The sequence below is a fragment of the Neodiprion lecontei genome, chromosome 2 (assembly GCF_021901455.1).
Source record: "Neodiprion lecontei isolate iyNeoLeco1 chromosome 2, iyNeoLeco1.1, whole genome shotgun sequence".
Lineage (NCBI taxonomy): Eukaryota > Metazoa > Arthropoda > Insecta > Hymenoptera > Diprionidae > Neodiprion > Neodiprion lecontei.
Genome location: NC_060261.1, coordinates 1578542 through 1603335, shown reverse-complemented (window position 1 = coordinate 1603335; position 24794 = coordinate 1578542). Strand labels below are relative to the sequence as shown.

Below are 24794 nucleotides of genomic sequence, written 5' to 3'. Positions count from 1 at the left end.
GTGTTTTACAATACAGTTTAACAATACTTTATTATCCAACAACACGTCATCGTCATAAAAATAATTGTCGTTATTATAGGAATGTCGGATAGTGTATTGAGCGTTACGATTTTTTGCCGGCCTCCCCCTGCCGCAGTTGCATTCTTCGCAATTCTCAAGCAGGTTTTCGGTTCCGGCTCTGTCTCCGATTCTTTGCACTCGAGAGTATCTCGTAGGCCTGCTGTATTTCCATAAACTTCTCCTGCGCGACTCTCCTCTCATCCTCCGAACCCTTCACCTTGTCGGGGTGATTCTCCCGCGAGAGGCTTCTCCACTTGGCCGTCACCTCGCTCTGCGAAGCCGTTTGCGACAGACCCAAGACCTGGAAAGATTGGTTTTCCAAATATCAATCATCTATTAATCGGTGTCGAAGAAATCGATAACAATTATCGAAAATATCACAGAAGGTGGCGGAAATTTTCGGTTTCAAGTAGGGTGTGCCCACCTTGTACGCGTTTATCTCGCCCCTCGGATCGGTAAGGTCGACCAACTGTCTCCAAGTAGCCCAGAATCCGTGATGCTGGGCGTGTCTCCAAGTCTCATGCAAGCTGGCCTATATCAAATGCGAATAAAGAAGATGGTGAAAGAGTGGATCGAAAAAAGGAATGGAAAGAAAAATGCGGAAACTCACCTTGAGATCGAGCCAAATGGGGGACGTTAGGAAGTGCTTGACGGCTTCGGATATCTTGATCTCCTCGCCCTCGCTGTCAGTGAACCTGGCGTTAAATACGAAGTAGCTCCCCCACAGGGACGAGTAGAGGAGAGCCGCGAGACCGAGGATCGTCAGTCTGCGGACAAGGCCTCGCTTCTTCTTCGGTTTGAGTCGCCACCGCTTGCTCCAGGTGTCAAAGGAAAGCGCGGCGGTCAGGACCATCGCCGACATCCACGTGCTGTCGTCACCGAGGTAGGTCAGCGTCGGATAACAAACGTAAGCTGCGACCAAGGGCACCCAAATCGAACCCTCCTCGCGACCGACGTTACCGACCACCCATACCCCTGGATTTTGAGAGAAGATAATTGATAGTCTTTGTTTGATTGGAAAGACAAAACAAGAAAATCATCTTCGCGCAACTCGATTTACATGTACTCACCTAATGCGACGGCTGCTGGAATCAGGATCATCAGTGGCTTGAAGTTGATTCCGTATACCTCGTCCTCGGGGATTGCCATGTAGACCAGTTCGCCCCATAAGTAAGATATGACGACCCCGCCGATGAACCGACACGTCGAAAACGGTGGCTGGTTGCAAGAAAAAACGAGAATATCGCTGTACTGAATTTGAAAAATTTATCACTCAAATCTGTTATCGTATAAACGACCACTCTTTCTATCGGTCCGTATGAGACGGGGAGATACGCTTCGAAGGAAAACAAGCGCACATATTATTGCATGAGTATGTACGAGTATAACGGCGTCGCAATTTCTGGGGTGGATGAGCTCGCGAGCAAAATTCTTGTTGGATCGTATAGAGTTTACAGATAATCTACAGATTGAACGAGAGAATTTCGATTTGAAACGACACGAGTTATGCCTAACAATAAGTTACCATCGGATGCGGATACATTTATATATATGTATACGTCGAAAACAAACAGACGTTCAAGAACATCAATCACTCATTATAATCTCGTAATATCATTTTATATGTACAACTCTGTAACGTCAAGTTACGGAAATTAGCATTTTCGCATCTTGTTTTCCCGGGTATACCAAGTTTTTTACAAACTGAAAAAACATGCGTTGTCGATAACTGCGTATCCACAGACGGATATAGATATCATATGAATCGATCTATATCGATTGTTTTTTTGTGTCTTACCTACAAATACGATTCAGATGCAGTTGGAGGAATTATGATCGCGAATGAAACGTAACTTGGTCACTGTAAACTGTTCGAGTTTAAAAGAAATGAAAGTTCGTCTAGATTTCCAAAACGGATCCATCCGTTCAAGTTTCACGATCACCCAGTGAAAAAAAAAGTGTATTCTTTGACGTTGAATACAAGGACCACATAAAATGATGTATTATAAAACTTTAAGCGAGGACTACCTTATTGTTGGTTCGGACTTGATTTTTGAACCACTCGATGTACTCCGGTTCGTTATTTGCGTCCGAAACGTAGCCAGGTATTTTGAAAAGATCCCTCAGCCAGCCGGCCCCAAAGTATCCGCCTAACGAGCACCACCATAAAAACCCATGGTCGTCCCTGCCGAGATAAAAGTGGTGCGCCCCGAAAATTCCACCGAAAAGCCAGAGCACGTAGGCCCTAAACTTAGTCTTGGCGCCAAGATTACTAGCGTTTACCTGCCGTTTTACAACCCGAGTACCATTCGCTTCCCCCATTATTAGTCCGTGCAATTAGTGTGCCGTTTGTGCGTTCTGTTTAATAATCCCCCAGTGAATCAGACTTTTATTGTCAAATGTGAAACCCGCTGACCTGCAGATTATTGTACTATTCTGTACGCGGTATTCTGTGCAATGCTTTCACATGCGTTCAAATTTTCGTGGGAAATGACAAATTTCGATGAATACTTCTTTTCAATGCACTATTGTAGACGCGCTGACAATTAGATACTTGTCGGCAGTTCCGATTTCGTTCAACTGGAGCTACCTCATCCTTCGTTTCAATTTCGCACTCACCTGACACACTGCGCTAAATGTTGACCGGTAAATCAGTTTACCGTTATTACAACAACCGTTCGTCGGAGCTGTATGTCATGTAATTATCGTTACTTTGGTTAATCGGGGGTTTGCAGTTTTCGGATGGTCTTCGATGCACGAAAAACAGAAAAAGTGAACAGCCCCGCACTAAGTACAAGCTACCGTCCTCATCCCTCGCGCATAGCGAACCGCATTTTCTTGATATACGAAACACCGTGCTTTGCGACGCGTGGCACATTGACACATAAGTGGTTGCTGGTCATTTCATAGAATGCACGGAACGTGGGCCGATCGCACTGGCTCAGGTCTGCTGCCGTTCGTTCATCGCTCCCCTTATGCATAACGGTGCTTTTTGAACTCCCCGCGTGACTCCAGGTGGCAGCACTGGTCGTGGAGTGGCAAGACCAACTAGGTATTTTCGTTGACTGATGATTCAGTATCTAGCGCTCGTTCATGCTTGTTAGAAATGAAAGCTTTTGATATCGCGGCCCAGGCGTTTCTGATTTTTTAAAACTGTTACTAGTGAACGAATACGGTGTAAAAATCGTTCGAGTGAGACTGATTGTGAGTGAATTTAATTTACCGCGCGGTAATATGGCCGCCGTTACAAATCTAGCCCTCCATGCCAGTTGTGTAGTCTGCTAGATGAAACTGTCAAGCCGGAGAGATGTCTCGCGAGAATAATTGAATCAATTTGTACCGCCAGCCCCGTGTTGAAAACGACACAAGTTACTCACGATGCTGGATAATGGAACCAGCGATCGTCGAAAGGCTCAGTCATAAGACTTGGCGGCGCCAAGCGAAAAAGGAACGGCGCAGAAGAATCCGGACTAGCCAAGCTCGCGCTCGCGACGCTGACGCCGAACGGCTTGACGCTAAACTAAAGGAGACCTCCGAGTATTTAAACTGGCTAGAATTCCAGCGCGCCGAGGAGGAACGCAGAGACAAGGAGGAAGCCAGGGAACACGAGATTCGGGAACGAGAGTGGCTCGAGGAGGAGGTAAATCATCTATTTTACACTTTTTAATCAAACATCTACAGTTTTTTTGTTTTTCCTACACAAGTATTTACATTCTCAGCGTAGGGCCGAGTTTCATGAAGCTGAAGTTAGTAACGTTAACGTAATGAAAAATTGGGCAGAAAAATTACGATTTTGCAAGTTATAGTGACTTTGAAGGTTTGGCTAAGTTTTCAAAATTTGAATATACGTTATACCTCTTACGATTTACTGAATTTTAGACTTTCCCGCAAATGTGAAATAACGATTTTTCGAAACTTTCATCATTACCATAACGTTACTAACTTCAGCCACGTCGAGTTTTTTTTTGTATTGGCGCGTTCTGCGATCATTAAAAATTTTGAAGATCGGAATATTTGTTTCTCTTTTTTTCGCTACTAGATTTATGTTAACTGGCGAGTAAAAATCGTTGTGAAAATCGATGAATAGTTATGATGAAGCTATTGCCGAGTTTTTGCGTTTCATGTGGAGCCCAGTGAAATCTTCGTGTCAATTCGTTGATTAATCAGTATTTCAGTCTCCTGCAATGTTGCACACGTGGAAAGACTCCTCGGAGTTAACGAAGCTCGTAGAAATATTTGAATCTTGAGATTTGAAATATTACAATATAATTATAATCATGTGGACATCCGAACCCGAAAACTATTTTATTGTGAGTTGATCAATTCTACCCACACGAAGTTTAACGCGAGACGCAATCTAAGAAGTTTTATCCTCGCAATCAGTTGCGAAATATGCACCCTTTACACAACTTCGTATAACCTGAAAAAACAAACCAATGAAATTAGTCGGCCTTACAGAACCCTGAATGTAAAAATCAGATTATTAAATTTCATAGATTTTATTGCACTTCGAAAGAATTTTTTCCAAATGTCAGTGCAGTTTGAATTATTTTCCTGACGAGATTATTTCCATCGCTTCTGCGACATACCACGCTAATCGTACTCTAAAATTTACAAATTACAGCTTCGAGCGCAAAAAGAGTGGAGAATCCAGCAGGAGCGGAAGGCGAAAGCCCGTCAGGTGCAGCTGGACCAGGAGGCGCGAATCCGTAAAGAGTACGAGGCTAAGCAGGAGGTATTGCGCTTGAAGAAGGAGGAAGCGCGTCGTAAAGAGGAAGAGGAATCCGAGAGGTTGGAAGAGGTTCACCGCAATATCGAGGCATACATCGACGAAGGAAGATCTACGCCGGAAGTCCTTCGAGAAGTGACGAATTCGCAACCTGGAAAGGAACCCTGCCCGTTTTTCTCGAAGACTGGAGCCTGCCGGTACGGCGACACGTGTTCGCGGAACCACCAGCGACTCGCGCTCTCCAGGGTGCTCCTCATTCCTGGATTTTACTCGCATTTTTCGCTGGAGAAAAACTCAGCCGAGTACGACACGGACATCGCGCTCGAGTTCGGGGGCTCCGAAACGCGGCACCACTTCCGAGAATTCTACAACGACGTGGTGCCGGAGCTGGAGACCTTCGGCAGGATTAAGACCCTCAAGTGTTGTCGCAACACGGAGATCCATCTCCGAGGCAACATGTACGTCGAGTACTATGAAGAGCGGGACGCGGCCAGGGCGCTGCGCAGCCTAAAGGGCCGCTGGTACGCGGGCCGGCAGCTCAACTGCGAATTCGCGAATGTCCAGTCGTGGCGTAACGCGATTTGCGGCATGCCGAAGTGCCCCAAGGGTAGGTCCTGCAACTTTCTGCATACCTTCCGCAACCCCCGTGACGAATACGACGTCAAGAGCCCCCAGAGGTCCAGGACGAGGCGGGGATCCAGTCACCATGACCAGAGAACAGCCTCGGCCAGATCTTCGAGGCCTGATCAGGAATCGGCCAGAGGCTCGAGCTGGATGCGAGAAGAAAGCTCGCGGAACTGGCGGTGGTCCGATTCCTCCGACTCGGGGGGAGAGACGCCAACCAGAGCGTCGAGGGCGGAGGAGAAGCGATTGAGAAGCCCACGGAAGAGACCGAGGGATGAGAAGTCGCGGGTAAAGCAGAGTAAGAAGAAGAGGACGCGTGGAGACAGGACGGAAAAAGAATGCGAGAGGAATGGGAAGAGTCGCGATACCACCGAGAAACGTAAAGACCGCTCGAAAGAAAAGGACTCCGCGAAGAGAACTGAGAGGACCAAATGGGACGGTAAGAACTATGAGTCCATGGACACTGAGAGCGAATCGGGCTACTCCGATTCTGGAATTAGCAGACGAAGACGACGGAAAGTTTCCAGGCGTAGCCGAAGTCGATCCTGGAGTCAGGATCAGCCCACCGAAGTATCGGCCTCGGAGGGCAACGAAAGGAGCAGCAAAACGCCGCACAGATAGTCGTGCACCTTGATCAAGGAAGAAAAAGATACTGTAAGCTGTCCGCTATACTCTACAAATGAAAAGTTTGTATAGTTTCGTGTTGGTTTTATATCGATATAAAACGTACATACGAATGGCTTCGTATGCAAATGGTGCTCGGCCAAACTGTTAAAGGTGACGAAAGTGCCGCAGAATCGGCTGCGAGGACACGGTGAAATGCCAATTTTTTGACACTGTATCCTCATGCAAACTTGGAATAAAGAATTTTTTGATTACACGAATAACCAAGGCAATAAAGCTTTCTATATAACCCTTTAATATTAACACACAGAAGAAACTGGAATACACTAAAGCCGTTTCATTTACGCCGAAGAGTAATGGGTTTTTAGCGACTTGTTTTATCAGCATCCCCACTAGAAATTCGAGTCTGCGAGTCTAAGTGTAATTCGCTTGACTTCTTCCCCTCCTCTCAGCTTACCCCAAAAAAGTGCTATCAGATGTCTAGATATTGTATCGTGAAACGTTGGAGTTATCAGTAATTCTGTCACTCTAGTCGAGGTAAGTAATCGTTCGCCCTTCTTACTACTCCTTCCGCGGTTGTACAGGAACAGGTATGTAATTATCACTATCAATTGCAATCTCTAATACAAAACTTGATCTGTAAATATAGAGAAGGGTGGACACTCATTTTCCTAATCCTGCCAGACCAGTCAAGAAAATGAGACGCCCTTCGGTTTGGCTGCTCTCCGTGGCGACAGCTGCGCTGCTAATTAACTCTGGAGATGCCTTCGGGTCCCGCAGTTTCTGGTTCGAAGGACTGCCGGATCCTCCAGCTGCCAGATCCGCCGGGACGCCAAGCATTGCGTGGATAGAGCAGCCAGTCGACCACTTCAATCCCCGTGATAATCGAACGTGGTCCATGGTGATTACAGAATACTCTTTGCGTACTATCACAGAGGAAAGAGTTCAAAAATAGAATTGGGGACCTTCTGATACCCTGAGCGATGCAGTTCAACTGGAAAAGCCTTTTGGAAGCCGCTCATTTCTTATTAGAACCCTTTCCTTCACTACGATTGACTCTAAGCCGCGAATAATGAGGTTCTTTCGCAGAGATACTACGAGAATGATCAGTTCCTTTCCGAATCGAATGCCCCAATCCTCATAATGATCGGTGGAGAGTGGGAAATCACTCCAGGGTGGCTGCGATCCGGTCAGATGTACAACCTTGCTTCGACTTATGGTGCGATGATGTACTATACGGAGCATCGATACTATGGTGAAAGTTATCCAACCAAGTAGGTATAACGTCTGCTGAAGAGATTAGCTGGCTCAAGAGAACTTTTTGTGAACTTTGTTCCACTCATTGATCATTACCATACTTTTATCTGGCCTGAATTTCAGAGGGTAAATAAGCACCGTCTCTCTCTATCTTAATATCCCAGAAAAATAGCAGCATTATTATGAGGCAAGTTGACCTCGGTGTAATTGGTGTGTTGTTCATGTTCGACCATGAAATTGCTTCGCTGTCGCAGTTCCGTATTATTAGGCTATCATCAAGCTCGTGATTTAATTAATGTAATTTACAGAATCGCAATACGGATATGATTTGACTGTCATGTGCCGCACATGATCTGACACTTGATGCGATGAGCCGAAGCTGAGTTTGATTGATTAAAAAAAATTATACTACGGGTACCGACCCGCGTTATCTAATCGTGTCAATCTTGTTGCTTAACGTAGACAAGGCCCTTGCAAGAATGAGATCGTAATGATTTAACCCAGATTGTTTTATAGATACATATTGTATACTTGTATCATATGCAGTGATAGATGCGATACGAATCTGTATTTATCAATGAATTCTTAATGCCTAATGAAAATCACAATTTTGATCCAAATTATTTCAACCGCAATTGAAAATGGATATGCAATTAAAGTACTTTCCCGCAGTAACACGAGCTCCGAGAATCTGCAGTACCTAAACGTGGACCAGGCCCTAGCAGATCTGGCCTACTTCATCGAGATCGTGAAGAAACAGAGAAACCTTGAAAACAGTACGGTCGTGCTTTTCGGTGGTTCATACGCCGGAAACATGGCAGCTTGGGCTCGAATAAAATACCCTCATCTGATAAAGGTTGCTCTGCCTATAAAATTATCATCTTTACTTGACCGATAAATATTAACATCCCTTTGACATTGTTGACAGGGTGCTCTGGCCAGCAGCGCTCCCATTCTCGCGAAAGCTGACTTTTACGGTAAGCCCTCCAACTCGACCACTTCAGATCGTCTCAATCTACCTTACAATTGTTTCAGAATACTACGAGGTTGTCACGGTGGCTTTGTCCAGGTACAGTAGTCAGTGCTCTGTAGATGTAAACGACGCCTTCCTGGCCGTGGAAGAGCTACTGCAAACCAGCACCGGTCCCGAGACGCTGAAGAGATTTTTCAAGTAGGTGACAACCGAAGCCGTGCTCTTTATTTCCTTCCAATTCAAATATTACATCTTATTCCTCTTTCGAATTTGCAGCCTCTGCAACGACATCGATACGTCTTCCTGGCAAGATGTGGCTTCCCTGTTGAACACGCTTGCCGGGGTGAGTAGGTGGAAACAAATACAACGAGAGTTCTGGATACAGATTCCCATGCTGACATTTACCAACACTTAGTCAAGACACAAACCTTTTTCTAGAATCTTTCAGGGCGAGGGTTATTCGCACTCTGATGAATAAGGTCGGACAGCTAAATGATCGGAATTAAGATAAAATCAATTAGAGTGCAAATGCACCCCATCCTCGAACGTTTTAAAGAAAGGTTTGTATCTTGGCAAAGTGTTGATAAACGTCAGTATGGGAACATGTATCCAGAACACTCCTTGTATCCCTAATAAGATACCCGTAACATATGTGTTGCGCTCTCGTTTAAATTCGGCAGGTTTTCGCTGGAGTCGTTCAGTACGACGCGGTTGATTCCACGGGGCAGTCGAGCGTCGGAAGGATGTGCGACGTTATGACGGCGACGTATCTAGGCTCGCCTCTCCAGCGTTTGGCGTACTTGACGAGCTGGTCCACCTGCGTCGACACCAGCTACGCGAGCTTGGTTGAGGCCTACATCAACGAGGACTGGAACTCTTATGCAGCTACCAGTGCAAGTCAGTATATAATTACTGCAGTATGCTCAATGACGCGATAGCCTGAGTTAAACATGTCTTCAATTTCCAGTGCGGCCATGGTACTACCAAACATGTACCGAGTACGGCTACTACCAAACGGCAAACTCCGACAAGTCCGTCTTTGGCACCCTGTTTCAGATTGAATTCTTCACCGAACTCTGCAAAGACCTCTACGGTGACTAGTGAGTCGGACGACGTAACTCGATTGATTCTTATCTTGGAACCGAAAATGGCAGATCTCTTTAAACGTTTACCGTGTCGATTTTCAGCTACAACGAGTATCTCCTCGACTCCGCCGTCACCAGGACGAATATCGTATACGGTGGGCTTAGACCGGAGGTGACAAACGTTATATTTACCAACGGAGATCTCGACCCTTGGCACGCGCTCTCGGTCCTCGAGGATCTGAACGAGTCGTCACCAGCAATTCTGGTTATGGGTAAGAGCAAGCGTTCAGGTTCACGATCATGAGCGGGCTGCTGTTTCGCAATTGTATGTTTAAAAAACATTGTGCAATGTATGTACAAACGTGGCTGTTCATATCATTGCGCTACCTCGACCCGCAAAGTTAATTCTTAATCTGATCGAACAGGAACCTCTCACTGCCAAGATCTCTACAGCGACCTCTCAACGGACTCCGCAGAGATGACCGCAGCCAAGGCCAGAGTCCGTGAACTAGTTGGCCAATGGTTATCCTAAGCCCTTTCTTCCTTTTCTATCGGCACTCCCTGGCACGATTTTTCGGCTTATCGTTATACATCTTACAATTTGATTTTTCTGTTATACATTGCAAAAGAATGTAAAGTTTAATATACGTTGAAAGAAGTTGAAGAGTAATAAATTTCTGTTCGACTGAGTACAAAGAAGATCATCCTCTAGTGGTCGGAGAAGAAACACTGAATTAATGTGAAATAATATGTAATAAGTCATGATGATTAAGTAGGTGGGTCAAGAAAGTTTTAAAGACACACCGTTGGAAGAAAAAAATCTTTTATTAAATCTAAAAACATATGTAAAAACACATTAAGTCGTTGTATTAAATTCTAAGCCTAATTTTACCGCGCTTCACGGAGCGAGACTTCTGTACAAATGCTTGTCCGGTGTGCTGCGATAAGCATTAATTATAATTCCACGGTAGAACGATGATATCTAGAGCCAAAAGAACGTACGTAACACTACTGCTATCACGCCAACGTTATAAACATACCTGTAATTACTATCTTATAACACAACAGTGTCAAGTTCGTTCCCAATTTACCGACCGATCCAATGTTCCGACGATCTATTTGGCCCTTCCCTACTCGTGAATCCAACGAAAAAGTAACGATTTTACCCGCTAGTTCTTCGTCATGATGTATGAAAAATCAATTGTTAGCGTCTAAGATGTTACGGTGCTACAGCGTGCGTGTATCTTTTGATTTTATGAAAGCCGTGGCTTTCTTTTGCTTTCCTTTACGTCAGTGAGCGAAATCCTCCCGTACTATATATTTACTATTATGTGCAGCAATTTTTGGCGTCGACCCGACGCGGCGAAGCTAAGGCATGTCCTCCTATCTCATATAATGTTATAAGGTACAATACAAATGATATACAATTGTGATCCGTGAAAAACAACAAACTTAAAAAATATGATAATAACTCGTGTGATGTAAGTCTAACTACATTGTACTTTCCCTAGTCTACTTCAAGCTTACGGAACGACCCCGTTATCCCTTGTATCGAGTCGCCAGAACCAACTGCGGCACAACCGAAGCCCTGCTTCAGGGCCGACACTGCACCTTCCCTTGCCTTCTCGGAAAACATTTCCAGACGGACCCTCATCTTGTCGTGACTCAGGAGTGTGGGTCGAAGGGCAACGAGCTCCTTCCTCCATAGGTCTGAAATGTCATGAAATTATACAACTCTAGCAGAATCGAACGAACACTATGTTGAATTAAGATTGAAACTCTCGGGAGAAATTGGCCTCACCGATCATCTCCTTCATGGGCATGGTGCCACCGTACTCCTTCGGGAGGATACTCGTGTCCATCTTTTTGTTCGAAGCATCATTAAGGCTGGTGTAGATGTTGACACGCTTCTTGATCTTCTCCGATATCAGCGACATTCCAAAGTCCAGAGCGAACTTGACGGATGAATGGATGTTGATGGCATTTATCTCTTTGTGCCGCATCGGAATCGTACGCTGTGTTATCGGAAACAATTATTGAATCTTATAATCTTACACCTGGAGGTAGAGGAACGCAGAGAGAAGAGTCGGAACGAACAGTACCTCGCCGTTCTTAACTATGCGGACTGCTTCCTTGGGGGTGAACAGAGTCAAGTGTGGAAAACTGACCCCGGCACCATCGGCAAAATGCACAAAGCCTCGCACCTGGCTTTCCTCGTCCTCCATTAGCGCCTCGTAAGTTATCGCGTGGATGCGGCACATGTCAGCGTTGTTGTATTTATACGGGTCGAAAACCCCTGCGTCGGAAAATAAACGGCCAGCAGGATAAGACGATTTCTCGAACATGGTTAAACAGATTCAACAACAAACAAAAGAAGAGACTGATTCGTACCTGGTCTCGCGACGATCACTCGACGTCCCTTCCTGTCGCGACCGGGAACCGCAAAGAGGTACCTGCAGTGTGAATTAATTTTAATGTCTGGTCGGTAAATTAGCGGTTATTGCCAAGTATTAGCTAAAATTTCTATTCGTTTCCCTGTCTGAAAATGAACGTTTGGAAATATGGGAAAAGCTACTTCGGTACCAATTACGGAAGGAACTTTTGGAATTAAATTGCAGTGACGCTAATCGCGCAGACCACCTACCCAAGTGCCAAGAGATCCTCGAGGACTGGATCAATGATGTCCAGATTGTTGAAAGCCGGGTGGTAAACTTGTCTGAGCAACAGGTATCGTTCGATGGCCTCCTGGGCCATGGGAACGCTGTACTTTTTGCACCTCAGGAACTTCAAGAGAAACTGACTATCTGTAAAAGGGTAGATGCGAAGAGGGAATTGAATAACGTGATCGTTCAGATTATCGTAAAAATTCAGTAGGACAAAAATAAGCAAACGCAACAAACATTCCACAAGCTGTCTTACCAAGACGACAGTTCTCGATCCTGGGATTAAGCTTGATCCATTCTCTGATCTGCCTCAGTGCCTGGTCCCTGGAGTTCTTGTCTTCCCGAAGTTCCTGCTTCGCGACCTCCTGCGTTTCCCTAGACAGGGTGCAAACGTACTCATCCTCAGGGGTTACCCACTCGACGACCACCATTGTTCCGGAGTTTGACGGTGCTTTTGGAATATCGGCGCTTGGAGTTGGACGATTAGCTGTCAGGCTGAAAGTACAATGGAACATTGATATTAAGACTACTGTCTCATCGACCGCGAGCTGAGTCAATTTGTGCACGCCTACGGAAGTGGCATTTGCGATATAATGCAGAGGCACTGGCCCCAAAAGACCTACTTTGAAGCGGGCATCAGCTCCTGTTTTACCGCAGAACGAGTCGACTTTCTCTTTCCCGAAGGGAATGCCGCGGCATGTGCATGGCGAGTCTCGATGTGTATTAACAGAGTCCAGTTTACGACCCAAGGACAGGTACGAAAACACTTGGCGAAAAGTCCCGATAACGGGCCTGCTGACGCTTTTACTCTACCAGGGCTTGCCGATTTTTAATGACGTACGGAGCACGATTTACACGCGAATTACTAACTAGGAAATGAAAGTCCATCACCTATGCAAGAAGGTCTAGGCTGAGTATATTACTGAGCATCAGTCACAGTGATGTAACATCCCCTGAGCAATTCATGCATAATGTCCGCGAAGGTTATATGCAAAGGAAATTTCATGCCAAATGGCGCATGCAATACCATGAAAAAGGACAAGTGCCTCGGAAATTTCACTCCAGAATTTCTTCTCTCAATTTCTAACGCGGTAACGGATATGAATCTAAAATTACAATTCAACCAACAAAGGGGTCTCAAGTTCTCGTGCACGTCAAAATCGAATACTTATTTTGGTTTCATCAAGAAAAAGGAAATTGAAAACAGCAAGTCACATACGACCCAATTACACTTGCATACGTAATCTTTACAGGATAATTGCGCAATTCCGACAGTAAAATGCATCCTGCAACGACGCGTGGACTGTCAGCGAAGTACGAGAACAATGATAGCGTGTAAAAATTAACTGTTACGTGCTTCATTCATATGGTCTAGGGTACCTCGTGGTATTTTCGAAAGAAGACACGCTCAGCAGGCCTTAAACGCACGCACTATTCACGTAATATGCACTGCGGCGGGTAAAATATACCTACATATGAATAATCCCGTAACTGCTTGGGCTGATATAATATCTGTTGATTGTCGAATTGTGCAACAACTTTCTCCTGGATTATACAACCGCTTATGCTATAGACGTTCGTTCCACACGTCTCATATATACTCTAACGTGCGCGTCCGACGACAAATGCATAACCGCACCTACAGGTTTTGGCGTGTATTTTTTTTTTTATTTTTCTCTCTATCCTTCTTTCCCTTTCCGCATGATGAAACACTCGACTGGACCACGCAACACCTGACAAAGAAGGCACGCACCCGATCCCGTATGTAAATTTCTCGACGCTAACTTCGAAAATTATCATCTCAAAGCGGAGAGCGACTCTTGCCTTTTCGGCAACAATCCAATCGGCCGTCTCCTCAATCATGCAACAATACTGTCCCAGCTTTCGCCTGAATCTTCAACTATTTTCTATGCTATTGGTTTTTTTTCGTTTGTTCAAAAAATCAACTTTAACGTAACTTAATTACAATCCGAGCCATTAACTAAACCGCATTTTGCTACTCTCATCTTGTTGGACCACCACCCTAAGCTCACGGCGACGATGCCGTGTGGAATTACATCATTGTTACGCGTTAATCTATTCCGAAGCCCTAACTTGCGGTCTCTAATACTTTCTACGCGGAAGCAGGTAACATGCCCTACTTAAAAAATCGTGACCCACATTCTCCGGACAAGGATTGAGTTCATTGCAGCGTTTATAAAGAACGAATTAATTAAGCGCGATCATTAATCATGATTCAAGGAAGATACACCTCTGATGCGCTTTGTCACATCAATTAGGTACCTTGAAGGCGTAATGAAGGCCTTATTGGACAGAAAATCGGAAGGGATACTCTGGGATACTCTGTAAGTGTGATAAGACCGTGGTGGATTAGACGGAACGTCAACAATCGGTATCGTTATTCGATGCACACCGATTGACGCAGAATGTGGGCGCATTATGATGCAGGATACATCGTCTTAATTCAAATAGTCGCATTGTTTCGTGATTCGATTGCGAATTGATTTCGCCCTATGACGTTCATGCAGACATCGATTATTCGACAACGGTGAATAATTTATTAAACTGCCGTCAGGTACCAAAGGCTGTGATGTGCGATCAGCTCTACATTAATGGCTTCGAATCGTATGCTATTCATACGCATGGCTGGTATCGCTTCATGCATGTATTGCGGTACTTTAGTCACGATTCTGCAGACAGCCGGTCTCGATTACGCAACCCATTAAACGGCCCGTGGTTGAATTTGCATGTTTCCGTAATAGAAATCCACGAAGATGAAACTGGGCGAGTGTCTTTGAGTGTAGAGAAAGGATTTCTTTAAAAAAATAAAACGCAGTTACAGGCTTGTTTACATTCGACTAGTTTTTTCAAACAAACCCATCTCTCTTGATGTTAACAATGTTTCACATCAAGCGATTAAATTGCTTCGATGTATTAAATAGCTTTTGATCACACTCTTTTCGTACTTGAAACAAAAATCTTTTTTCGGATCAAACGAATCGACCTCTATTCTTGATCTATATGGTTGTGATGAAAATCGTTTGTATCGTTGGACAAAATCACGATTCTTAGTGAATAAAGGCAAAAGACCGTCTTGGGAAGGGTACCAAAATTTTCTTCGAAACACGTTTATATTTATAAAACAAATACTGACAATTAATTTTCTTCCTTTCGAAATTCTCATGTAGGACAAAACGTTTCATCTTCTACGTTCATAATCCGTCAGTAAAACATCACTGACCATAAAATGTCGACTACAGCGAATCACAGTGAAAAAGTGAAGCAAAAAAAGGCAGTTTTCCCACATCGTATATCACACACGAGATTTGAACTGTCATACGGTATCGTCACGTTGGCCGTACTACTTCTATGTACCAAATAACGATATCCCGAAGGTGGCGATAAAATATTAGCAAATACTGAAAAATCACACCCCCCTGTACCGTACATCACACTCACGGTTGTAAAAAATGAACCGATGAACAAGTAACGATTGTGGAAGATGATGCCGGAGGTGAAACTATGATATGCAAGACATGCCAGTATGGAACGTGCTTATCTATATTTTTCTCCCAGTGTTCACCTACCTCGTAACGCGCACTTTGACTTTGAAGGAACTTCGTAGCGAGTAGGAAGCGACTGCCTCTTTCGCGGGCACGCTGGACTCCTTTTATAATTTACCGGACTCGCCACCTTTCTTTCTTCCTACCCAGCTTTGGCAGAGCCTTCCTATCCGCGGTGCGGGGAGCAAATATGTAGTAATTCGCTCTTCCAACTGGAGACTTAGCCAACACAAGCTCAGCTCCGTCGTAATTTACGGACACTTGGCCATACCGATTACGTATTCTCCTTATTACCCGTCGTCCGTTACCCTCGCACGTAAACATTTACACTTGTGTTACCGGTTTATTACCTGCCTTTGCCTCCTAGGGCAGCATTGTGCTCACCGCGTTTCCACCAGTCGGTTTAAGCATACTAATACATACTTGTTATGAAAATCTTTGACATAAATTCTGACACGCTGACTCAACCGGTCGTCGAAGTTTTAGCTAAGCAAGCATTAATTATTATCGTTTCACGGAGATTTACACCTAAAATTCAATACTCAATGCAATTCCTGCAACGAAAATATAACCTTACGCCTAAGTAGCGGCAACTTGATTCGCGTCGATGTTAAACTGGTCCAAGCTCTGCGTCACTTCCGTTCTCCAATAAGGGGCTTCATCCGGGCACCTGATTCCGAGTTTTTAAACAAGGTAGTATACATTTCTTTTTACGGAGATACCGTATTTAGATTTCAACTGATACGAAATCAACGTTCGTGCATTATTTTTTTTCTAACTTACATTCGTTATTTTCACGTTCCGCAGCTTTGCTCTTGACATAACAATCGTACTGCAATGCGGAAGCGAGAATCGGTTTTACGTTTCCGTATTTTCTTGTAATAAATTTGGGAAAGCTGTAATGATTAGAGAATTGAAAAAAAAATAACAAAAAAAAATAGATCGCAGCAACGTCTGGTCCGAATAAAAACCTGTGGGAGAATCCACCCTCGTATCGAATGTCGCAAGAGCGGAAACAGGCTGAATGATTACGAGTTTGAGGAGCATAATCGTTGCATGCGTAATATACGCGTTAGGTCAGCCTGTCTGCCACGCACAATATGGACTTGCCCACGTATCTACGTTACGAATCTTACGAACATAGGATCCTCGGTTACGTGGATATTATAAACTCGTGCATGTGGATCATGGGTTTCTTTTTTATTACGCTAGCAATATTCTAGTCCGGGTTACCTAATCATTATAACACTGGAATGGACATATCATTTAAGTATGGAGGTACGGAGTAGCAGCGTCAAATGACGGTGAAAGTTGACCGATGCACCGTTAAAATCTCCCAACACATTTTACTCGACGCCAAGATCGGATGATCCTGGTTATAGTTAAATTAAACGCGATCAGAAGTTTTGGGAGTTCAAACCCGATACAGAAATCCATGAGGTGGCTTCGAAGCAGCCTTCAAGAGGATTTGAAATCACTCCGATCGCAAATTGTCCCTCCAAAATAAATCGAATGGAACAACCGACAACAGGGTGGTTTGTATATCAGATAAGAATTAGAAACTCAAAACGCCGTATACTGAATTATCTACGGTTATACAGATCGATTTTGATCTCATTGATAACCGGAGAGCGTATACGCAAAGACGTACGTTGAGAAAAGGCCTTATTGACACCTCGGTATAAATTCGATGGGTAATTATACTATGCGCGAATGGAATTCGCTCCTGCACAATGCGCGAGTAACCGAATAATCATTCTGCTACGTCTTTATATTCACGGTCAGGTTTTCTGCAGACTGCTGATCGTCGCGTTAGTTGTAACAATTAAGTAACATGCGTAGACAAGGCAGACGGGAGGGAAATTGGCATGCAAAACAAAGTCTGCACTCTTATGAATTAGTCAAATCGTTTCTCATTATCAAGTCCTGCTGCCCATTCCGATCTCGATATAAAATCATTCAGCAAGCTCAATTGGGCACGCAGATTTTGCTTTTGAAACGTGTACTCGAACCTTATAACCTTCAGTTTGTGTCTGTTATACAAAACGTCATTGATCATCATCAAGCATCAAGTAATCGATCACAGTTAAGTCACAAGCGAGGAACAGCTGCGATCGAAAGCCTTTTCAAATCTAAGGGTCGATTATTTGAAAATTACGTAATTCCGGGTCTTATGAAAGAAAATCTTAGATCCATGTGAACTGTACTTCCTAAAAGTGCCGTACTCGTTTACTTCTGCCACATGATATCGGTACATATATATGAACAGTTTGTTTTGCCATTCGTTTTCTTTCCGATGGTTTGAGAAGCTGGTTTGGACGAAGTGGTAAGTAAATATCAACTTGATTCACGCAACATAAATTTTGACCGCTTATTACCAAAATTAACTGTCTGGAGAAATTTCTCGGGCGACGTGGAGAAAAGGGTTGATCCTTATTATGGCGCAAAAAAGACCAAGTATAATTGAATTACCGCGATCGAGATTAGCATATCGGATGACAGTGACGTGAAATTAGGTGACTGGAGCCGCGGGCTTCTCTGGCGATCTGATATAACAGGCTATGGACAATTAGGATCTTGGTACATAGATAAATACTGGTCGAATTTCCGGGGTGGCTAAGCTGCGCGATTATGTTAGACCGTCTCTATCTATACCAATAGACCTTTACGCATGATATGACTGGGCGACGTTATTCAACTGATTGTGAGTAATAAAAATTACGTTACTCTAGCTCTCGAATCGCTAGAAGTGAAAGGTTCGCGAATATTATTCTAGGTATGCGTGTACCCGGTTCCTTCTTTCTCGGTCCTTGAAATATCCATTCGGATTTGAACCTCGTTATTTTTATACATACCGGCACGGTATCTGTGTCCAGATGAAAAATAAAAAATTGCAAAAAATAGAAATTGCAATATTTACGACTAACATAACACGCGCGTTGAATCTGAAGGCTCGTTAGCGTCTTAATTTCCGCCTTGCGAACTTCCAGTTTCTTTACGAGAGATTCTTTGTACATTGCATCAATCTTACGCGACTAAATTTTGAAGGAAATAGCGTTTATACTTGAGCTAGATAATGACGAGTAACTGTTGAGGTAACGAAGTAATGGGTACGGAACGCAATTATTGGTTTAAAAAAAGTGACGTTTTATTTATAAGAATCGATATTGTATTGTCGATAACAAACAACTTAGTTCACAGCTATACTTAAACTTTGCTTAGAAATGTCTTTTATCACTCTTTATGATGCGCACACGCAGTATCAGTATAATATCACCTAAATTCTATTTAGAAAATATACCCAAAAATATAATAATTGTACAATCTCTATGTTAATAAGACCACACATTCGCCATTTTTTTTAGTAGTAACTTCTTTCCAATTCGTCTCGTTCGGTTTCACACAAACATGAGGGGGATAAATTTCTCACAATCGCGTTAAATCAGGCAGGAATTCTTAACAAATTGTATACTTATATTAGTTATATTAAAATTCCAAGTCTTTGATAATTGAGCAACGTACTTTAATTTACTACTTACAATTAGTGCATATTGGATCGCGAATTGAAAGAAACTGATCAAGATATTTAAACGTTGTTGAGTACGTGGTGCTGAATAATAAAGGGTTATTACTAATTTCTATAATTATAATTAGACGGAAGCTCGAACACTTTTTGTGAAATCCTTGATACGCTTTGGCACAATGCTTTCTATGGATAAACTGATAATCTGGAAAAAAAACGCCGAAAAATATCTTAATAACGGACACAGAATTAAGAAGACCTACACGGCTCAAGTAACGAAAAATATTGTTCTTCAAAAGTTTGAAATGTATCTAAGAAAAAATTATGCGTACGTCTTAACTGCAACGTAGAACAACCCTGACTTGCCATTATAACAATTTATTATCAATTTATACGTACTTGATTCTAATCATTAATTATGTAGCATCGAATCTTTGGTCAAATAATTGAACCTTCGTGTAAGCTTCCTTGCACCTGTTGTCGACAATTTTTAGACCGTTCTTAATGTGGTCGATTTCACTGTCAGCAAGGATAAGATTCTGCGAGTATGTTCCCTGAACTCCACTACAAAAGGACCCTGATTTTTTTTTATCATATATATACTATATCTAGTCATTACCTAAGAGGCTATTCGATAATTTTTATCGGGTTACGAACGCCAAGATGCAGAATTTAAATTTCAGCGGAAATATTGCGTCAACGGCAGTTTTTTACGTTTCATGATTATAGGTTCTTTCATTCATATGCCACAATGTCGTCGATGTCACTCACAGATAATAATGAGCCAAGAGTCAAGGTTATTTGCTTATTTTATTACGGGATAGTCGCTCATTGAGCTTCCACCAAATTCACGAATTCGAAAATAAGATTTTCCTAAGAATTCAGGAAAAAATACTAACATTAAAATTGTATAAATTAAAGCCAAAATATCGACTTTTTCTTTCAAAGCAATTTAAAATGGTTCAAATCCTAATCGATTTCATTCCATCATGCCTAAATAAGCCACCGTGGAGTGCAAGACAAAGTATCCGCTAAAATTTTTTCCATTTCAAAGCGATTTGAAATGAAGAATCGATATCTAAGCTCGGTAGTTACAATTTCAGTATTTTTTTATCTTCAATTTTCAGGAAAATCGTCATTGCTCACGATTATATAAATTTGATAAATCATCAATGTCCGACTATCTCGTAATGAAATCAACGAAAAGGCAGTGACTTTCAATTCAGCACATCGTTCCATAAAATTTCAATCTGAGTCTATACGTCAAGAACCCCGACTAATTTCGGCTATATGTGAGGAAAAAAAAAAAATTGAGATATCTATTCATAAAAATCGTCAAACTGAAATCCCAGAAATTAAGAACTGGGCGATCCACACTGCGTAATAAATTTGTAAAAAAAAAAAAAAAAAAATGCAAGAAAGTGAAAAATAATATCTAAACATCGATTTTTTTGTCAAATAATTGAACCTTCGCGTAAGCCCCCTTGCACCCACTGCCGGCAATTTCCAAACCGAGCCTAACGCGGCGAATTTCGTCATCGGAAAGGGTGAGTTTCCGCTCTTTGGCGGCTTCGGCGATGCACCTGTCGACGTCATCACTGCTGAGTGGTTCGAACGTGACGACATTGACGTTCAAATTTTTGCTCTTATAATAGTCCTGAATCTCTTTGGTACTCCTCGCGAGATCAACGGTGTGCTTAAGGTCGTCGTGGATTTCGTCAACGTTAATCACTTGGAGAATCAGCAGGCAGTAATTGCCCTGCGCTACCCGAGATGCCAATCGCGCCGCGAAATCTGACGCATCCGCGATGTCTCTGTTGCTCAAGTTCTCGATTACAATTAAATTGCATCCGCAGTCGGAGAGCAGCTCCCAAGCGTACCTCTCCATCGGCTGTAGGCGGGGGATGTAGTGGAAAACGTTTCTTCGGGCGGGAAAATTCTCGCTGATAATATGAGCTGCGTACGATTTCCCGATCCCCGTTCCTCCGATCAAAACGACGATCTTGAACCGGCTTGATTCCAGGGTCGTCAGCTGGATCCCGAGCTCCTGAACGGCCTTGGCCTGGCCGAAGACGCGGTTTTCCAACTCCCTTATCGTCTCGGCGGGGTCGAAACGCTGGACGCAGTCAAGGTCGTAAGACTCGTCCCGCGATATCGTTACTCCGGCAACGATCAGGGCGATGGGAAAAAGAACGAAGAATGTCGTCTGCCAGAAATAGTAGAACCTGGTTTTCCTCCCTTGCGTTTCCGTCGCGGCGACTTCTTTCGAACGCACGAGAGACCGCAGCGTAGATTTCGTTCGTTGATAAGCGTCCGACCTCGTCAACCCCTCCGCCTCAGGTTCCTCGGCTTCCGCGACTTCCTCGACTTCCGCTGCTTCGCGTCCGGTCGACGGACCCTCCCGGATGTTGGACAGCTTCGATTCCCTGAGGATGATCTTCGGCCGAACGTTGGAAGGCTCAGTCTCCTCCTCGTCGAGCTTTTCAGTCTTGATAGCTGACGGATCGAGGATGACGACGGGAATCGATGGCTCCGTGTAGCTGATCTCCTCGATTTCCATCGGCTCCTGACTTTCGTCCAGCGGTTTGTTAATCCTCATCGTAGCCCGACTTGTTATGCTTTTTACGGTCCGGGGAAGCGGCAGGATCACCTGGAATACGGCGCCGAATTCTTCTCGGCTCCCGCTCGTCGCGAGGTGGGCAAACCTGAGAAAACTCTGATCGATTATGGGTGCGTAGCAGTAAGCTGCGAGGACGCAATTCTGCCCGCAGGAGCGTTGCTGCGTCAGGGCCGGGAGTTTTCGACGTTTCGACGAGTTCTTGGTGCTTTGATTTGTGTCGGCAGGCAGTCTTAGAGCCGCGAAATTACTCTCCATAACATCGAGGAGGATCTGAAAGGCCTCCTGCAACAAACGCGCAGGGTCGTCGTAACCGTTAACATAACCTCGTGCCGCTCAGAGCGCACATCATGTCAACCCTAGCCTAGCTCCCTCGGCTACTTCTTACTTCCGATATTCTGGGCCTGAAAACCCCGGCCTGCATTTCGTTTTCATACGTGGGATACTTATGGGTGTCCGCTTGCGAAAAACACTTTTACCTGGCTGCAAGCCGCCTGAGGCTACTCTCGGCAAAGTCTATTAACACGCTTGACTATTTTATCTACAATTTGTTATACCCACACGGCCTAAACTGATTCTACGAATTCATACCGCACCGGCAACAACACAACCGCGAATTATTAAATACGTGACATGTTTCAAAGTTTCGTCCCAGAACAAATAAGAATCATGACTGGAACTCAACGTAAAGCTGAGCTACAGTTCTTATCTTGGCCGCAGTTATCGCATCTATCATTACATGGTCGAAAGCACCGTTGTCCCTGTGAGTGTTTAGATTTTTCCAAATATAACATTGGCCATTTCCAATGAGAAAAATAACTGCTTATTCTTTTGCATTCGTATTTTTTAAAGATTTAAAGCTCCTTATTGCGATGGTCCCTTTGCGCCATGTTTTTTGGCTGCTTCGAAAGCGGATATGGAATCGTATAATTACGACTCTGGCCACTCGGATCAGCGCCAAGACGGCTAAAAGTGTCATGGCCTTTTCCGGTTCACGCTTGCCGCAACGAAGACGTGAATAAAGGTGAGGGTATTTCGGGTAAGAATAAATGCTAATCTGAGTTCCGTTTTCGATTCATCGGAAAGCCAAAGACCCGCGTTGTGCAAGCGTGTTAAAAAATGTTTCGCTGGATGTGCCATTTAATCGTCTAAATACCGACAGGCGCCGCATGATCTTACCCAGTGAATCGCTCGAACCATGTGGTGTTTTTGATTTTCGTTAAATGTCGCGTGAGGGGCTTATTCGATTTATACTTTGAAGTTCCGAGAGAGTGAATACGACTTAGATACTGAATTATACGCCCTGGCCTGCGCAAGCACGTGCACAAGATTTAAGAATAAAACTGATTTTTCTAACCTGTTTTCTAATTATTTATAAAGCGACGTTCTCGTTTTAGGTGAACCATGGCGGATATAGAAACGTTCGACGATGTCGTAGTAACGAATTTGGAGGCTCTGCCGGTCGCTCTGTCCGCTGAGTTGCCAGAGATCAAATTGTTCGGTCGGTGGAACTGCGATGACGTTCAGGTCAGCGACATGTCCCTTCAGGATTACATTGCGGTCAAAGAAAAGAACGCAAAGTACCTGCCACATTCTGCCGGTCGATACGCTGCCAAACGTTTTCGCAAGGCGCAATGCCCCATTGTTGAGCGGTTGACCAATTCTTTAATGATGCATGGTAGGAACAATGGAAAGAAACTCATGGCTGTCAGAATCGTCAAGCACGCCTTTGAGATCATCCATCTACTCACAGGCGAAAATCCTCTGCAGGTAATATTCATTTCACATTCATCATTCTAATTAATATGATTCAATAAATTGGAAAATCATTGGATGGGTAATTTTCTCAATCAAATATCAATATGGATAACTGACCCGCGATGCTGAAGCTGGCAGCAAAATGTTGTAATGTTATTCCGAATAAGGTAGCAAAGTTCGAAAATCAAAATTGAGTGAAATACCTTGAATCCCCGATACTATTATAGAATTATGCGATTAAAACCAACCTGCGGTTTTCTATTTTCCAAAAAACGTTCAACACATTTGCTTGCTAACTCTGGTTGCTAGATTCAGCTTCATAAATTATCGAATTAGCATTTTTCAAAGCTACAATTGGAGTTGACGCCGTTGGATTTGATCACATCAAAATCTGTAACTTGAAGCAAGTTGAAGCTGACCTTAAATCAAAGAATTATTGTTTCTTAATTTGAACTTGGTTTTTCAACACATATTCATGGGCTTGTGTTATTCCTATTGCTTTAAGTTGCATTGCTTAAACCTTAACTTTATAATTTTTTTCTTATTTTAAAAGTAGCACAAGTTTATGTCACACATTCCTGAATTATTTGACATGTAAACTGTGTACAACATATTTCTTAGTTGTCAATACATAACATTCAGAATTGAACATTCTCGGAGAAAATTAAATAATGATTGCTCAAACTAGTATGTATACAGTATTTCCAAATAGATGCTCAGCGAAGGATTTTCATTATATTAAATAATGTGGATTTAACGTTACTCTTGGACCAAAGATATCATTTCAACAATAATTTTGACAGCGCAGAGTCACTGCTGTAAAATAAAGAAACTATAATTTCAAGTGCAGCAAAGGCACATTAATTGTTTTTAAGTTTTATTTCATGCTTATCTATTAAACTTTAGGTTCTGGTGACTGCGATAATAAACTCTGGACCTCGTGAAGATTCAACCCGTATTGGTCGTGCGGGTACGGTGCGTCGTCAAGCGGTTGATGTGTCACCACTGCGACGTGTAAATCAGGCGATCTGGCTATTGTGCACGGGCGCGCGTGAAGCAGCTTTCCGAAACATCAAAACAATCGCGGAATGCTTAGCCGATGAGCTAATCAACGCAGCGAAGGGATCATCAAATTCATACGCCATCAAGAAGAAGGATGAACTTGAACGTGTCGCCAAATCCAACCGATAAAACGGCACTTACTTTATGCTGTTTGTGTCTATCAAATTTTTATTGAGTATCAGACACCTGCGGTTGTTTAATAAATAAATAAAAATCTCAAAAAATACAAGGTTCGATTATTTACATGAGTTACTAT

At 43.4% G+C, this 24794-nt stretch overlaps 6 protein-coding genes across 10 annotated transcripts; 3 read left to right on the top strand and 3 right to left on the bottom strand.

Moving 5' to 3' along the window:
* Positions 1–3: 3 nt before the first annotated feature.
* On the bottom strand, positions 4–3097 carry LOC107216972 (dnaJ homolog subfamily C member 22). The gene is made up of 5 exons (XM_015654318.2): positions 2089–3097; positions 1131–1278; positions 671–1035; positions 485–592; positions 4–361 (listed from the first exon to the last, which is right to left on the bottom strand). The coding sequence occupies exons 1-5, from the start codon at positions 2380–2382 to the stop codon at positions 155–157; spliced, it is 1122 nt and encodes a 373-aa protein (XP_015509804.1). The 5' UTR covers positions 2383–3097; the 3' UTR covers positions 4–154.
* Positions 3098–3119: 22 nt separating this feature from the next.
* LOC107216971 (U2 small nuclear ribonucleoprotein auxiliary factor 35 kDa subunit-related protein 2) lies at positions 3120–6293 on the top strand. The gene is made up of 2 exons (XM_015654317.2): positions 3120–3700; positions 4685–6293. Exons 1-2 carry the CDS (start codon positions 3449–3451, stop codon positions 6032–6034), a joined length of 1602 nt encoding a protein of 533 aa, XP_015509803.1. The 5' UTR covers positions 3120–3448; the 3' UTR covers positions 6035–6293.
* A 245-nt stretch (positions 6294–6538) lies between these two features.
* On the top strand, positions 6539–10489 carry LOC107216967 (thymus-specific serine protease). 2 transcript variants are annotated; one of them, XM_015654308.2, is made up of 11 exons: positions 6539–6574; positions 6687–6938; positions 7127–7311; positions 7967–8150; positions 8223–8271; positions 8330–8465; positions 8544–8610; positions 8948–9164; positions 9235–9367; positions 9455–9624; positions 9778–10489. In XM_015654308.2, exons 2-11 carry the CDS (start codon positions 6735–6737, stop codon positions 9882–9884), a joined length of 1452 nt encoding a protein of 483 aa, XP_015509794.1. In that variant the 5' UTR covers positions 6539–6574; positions 6687–6734; the 3' UTR covers positions 9885–10489. The 2 variants fall into 2 exon arrangements, with proteins under 2 accessions (XP_015509794.1, XP_046588517.1); XM_046732561.1 differs by lacking the exon at positions 6539–6574 and adding an exon at positions 6618–6627.
* LOC107216968 (alpha-tocopherol transfer protein-like) lies at positions 10159–15724 on the bottom strand. The gene is made up of 7 exons (XM_015654309.2): positions 15603–15724; positions 12272–12510; positions 11997–12156; positions 11744–11805; positions 11455–11648; positions 11154–11367; positions 10159–11062 (listed from the first exon to the last, which is right to left on the bottom strand). The coding sequence occupies exons 2-7, from the start codon at positions 12444–12446 to the stop codon at positions 10860–10862; spliced, it is 1008 nt and encodes a 335-aa protein (XP_015509795.1). The 5' UTR covers positions 12447–12510; positions 15603–15724; the 3' UTR covers positions 10159–10859.
* LOC107216963 (40S ribosomal protein S5) lies at positions 14967–24764 on the top strand. 3 transcript variants are annotated; one of them, XM_046732564.1, is made up of 4 exons: positions 14967–14977; positions 22415–22419; positions 23099–23488; positions 24383–24764. In XM_046732564.1, exons 3-4 carry the CDS (start codon positions 23123–23125, stop codon positions 24665–24667), a joined length of 651 nt encoding a protein of 216 aa, XP_046588520.1. In that variant the 5' UTR covers positions 14967–14977; positions 22415–22419; positions 23099–23122; the 3' UTR covers positions 24668–24764. The 3 variants fall into 3 exon arrangements, with proteins under 3 accessions (XP_046588520.1, XP_015509788.1, XP_015509789.1); XM_015654302.2 differs by lacking the exons at positions 14967–14977; positions 22415–22419 and adding an exon at positions 22636–22742 and having other exon boundaries at positions 23116–23488; XM_015654303.2 differs by lacking the exons at positions 14967–14977; positions 22415–22419 and adding an exon at positions 22665–22757 and having other exon boundaries at positions 23116–23488.
* LOC107216950 lies at positions 18705–22388 on the bottom strand. Of its 2 annotated transcripts, none has more exons than XM_046732559.1 (2): positions 22107–22388; positions 18705–22003 (listed from the first exon to the last, which is right to left on the bottom strand). In XM_046732559.1, exons 1-2 carry the CDS (start codon positions 22140–22142, stop codon positions 20537–20539), a joined length of 1503 nt encoding a protein of 500 aa, XP_046588515.1. In that variant the 5' UTR covers positions 22143–22388; the 3' UTR covers positions 18705–20536. The 2 variants fall into 2 exon arrangements, with proteins under 2 accessions (XP_046588515.1, XP_046588516.1); XM_046732560.1 differs by having other exon boundaries at positions 22198–22388.
* Positions 24765–24794: the final 30 nt, after the last annotated feature.

Excerpts from the sequence above, each read along its gene's own strand:
- LOC107216972 (XM_015654318.2), bottom strand. The coding sequence starts at position 2,382 with ATGGGGGAAGCGAATGGTACTCGGGTTGTAAAACGGCAGGTAAACGCT. Across the intron at positions 1,279-2,088 it reads AAGTCCGAACCAACAATAAG|CCACCGTTTTCGACGTGTCG; the intron begins GTAGTCCTCGCT and ends TCTTGCAACCAG. Across the intron at positions 362-484 it reads GCGAGATAAACGCGTACAAG|GTCTTGGGTCTGTCGCAAAC; the intron begins GTGGGCACACCC and ends CAATCTTTCCAG.
- LOC107216971 (XM_015654317.2), top strand. The coding sequence starts at position 3,449 with ATGGAACCAGCGATCGTCGAAAGGCTCAGTCATAAGACTTGGCGGCGC. Across the intron at positions 3,701-4,684 it reads GAGAGTGGCTCGAGGAGGAG|CTTCGAGCGCAAAAAGAGTG; the intron begins GTAAATCATCTA and ends TACAAATTACAG.
- LOC107216967 (XM_015654308.2), top strand. The coding sequence starts at position 6,735 with ATGAGACGCCCTTCGGTTTGGCTGCTCTCCGTGGCGACAGCTGCGCTG. Across the intron at positions 8,611-8,947 it reads TGTTGAACACGCTTGCCGGG|GTTTTCGCTGGAGTCGTTCA; the intron begins GTGAGTAGGTGG and ends TAAATTCGGCAG. Across the intron at positions 9,165-9,234 it reads TTATGCAGCTACCAGTGCAA|TGCGGCCATGGTACTACCAA; the intron begins GTCAGTATATAA and ends TTCAATTTCCAG.
- LOC107216968 (XM_015654309.2), bottom strand. The coding sequence starts at position 12,446 with ATGGTGGTCGTCGAGTGGGTAACCCCTGAGGATGAGTACGTTTGCACC. Across the intron at positions 11,806-11,996 it reads GAGGATCTCTTGGCACTTGG|GTACCTCTTTGCGGTTCCCG; the intron begins GTAGGTGGTCTG and ends TTCACACTGCAG. Across the intron at positions 11,063-11,153 it reads GCCCATGAAGGAGATGATCG|ACCTATGGAGGAAGGAGCTC; the intron begins GTGAGGCCAATT and ends ATGACATTTCAG.
- LOC107216950 (XM_046732559.1), bottom strand. The coding sequence starts at position 22,142 with ATGCAGGCCGGGGTTTTCAGGCCCAGAATATCGGAA. Across the intron at positions 22,004-22,106 it reads TCAGGCCCAGAATATCGGAA|GAGGCCTTTCAGATCCTCCT; the intron begins GTAAGAAGTAGC and ends CGTTTGTTGCAG.
- LOC107216963 (XM_046732564.1), top strand. The coding sequence starts at position 23,123 with ATGGCGGATATAGAAACGTTCGACGATGTCGTAGTAACGAATTTGGAG. Across the intron at positions 23,489-24,382 it reads CAGGCGAAAATCCTCTGCAG|GTTCTGGTGACTGCGATAAT; the intron begins GTAATATTCATT and ends ATTAAACTTTAG.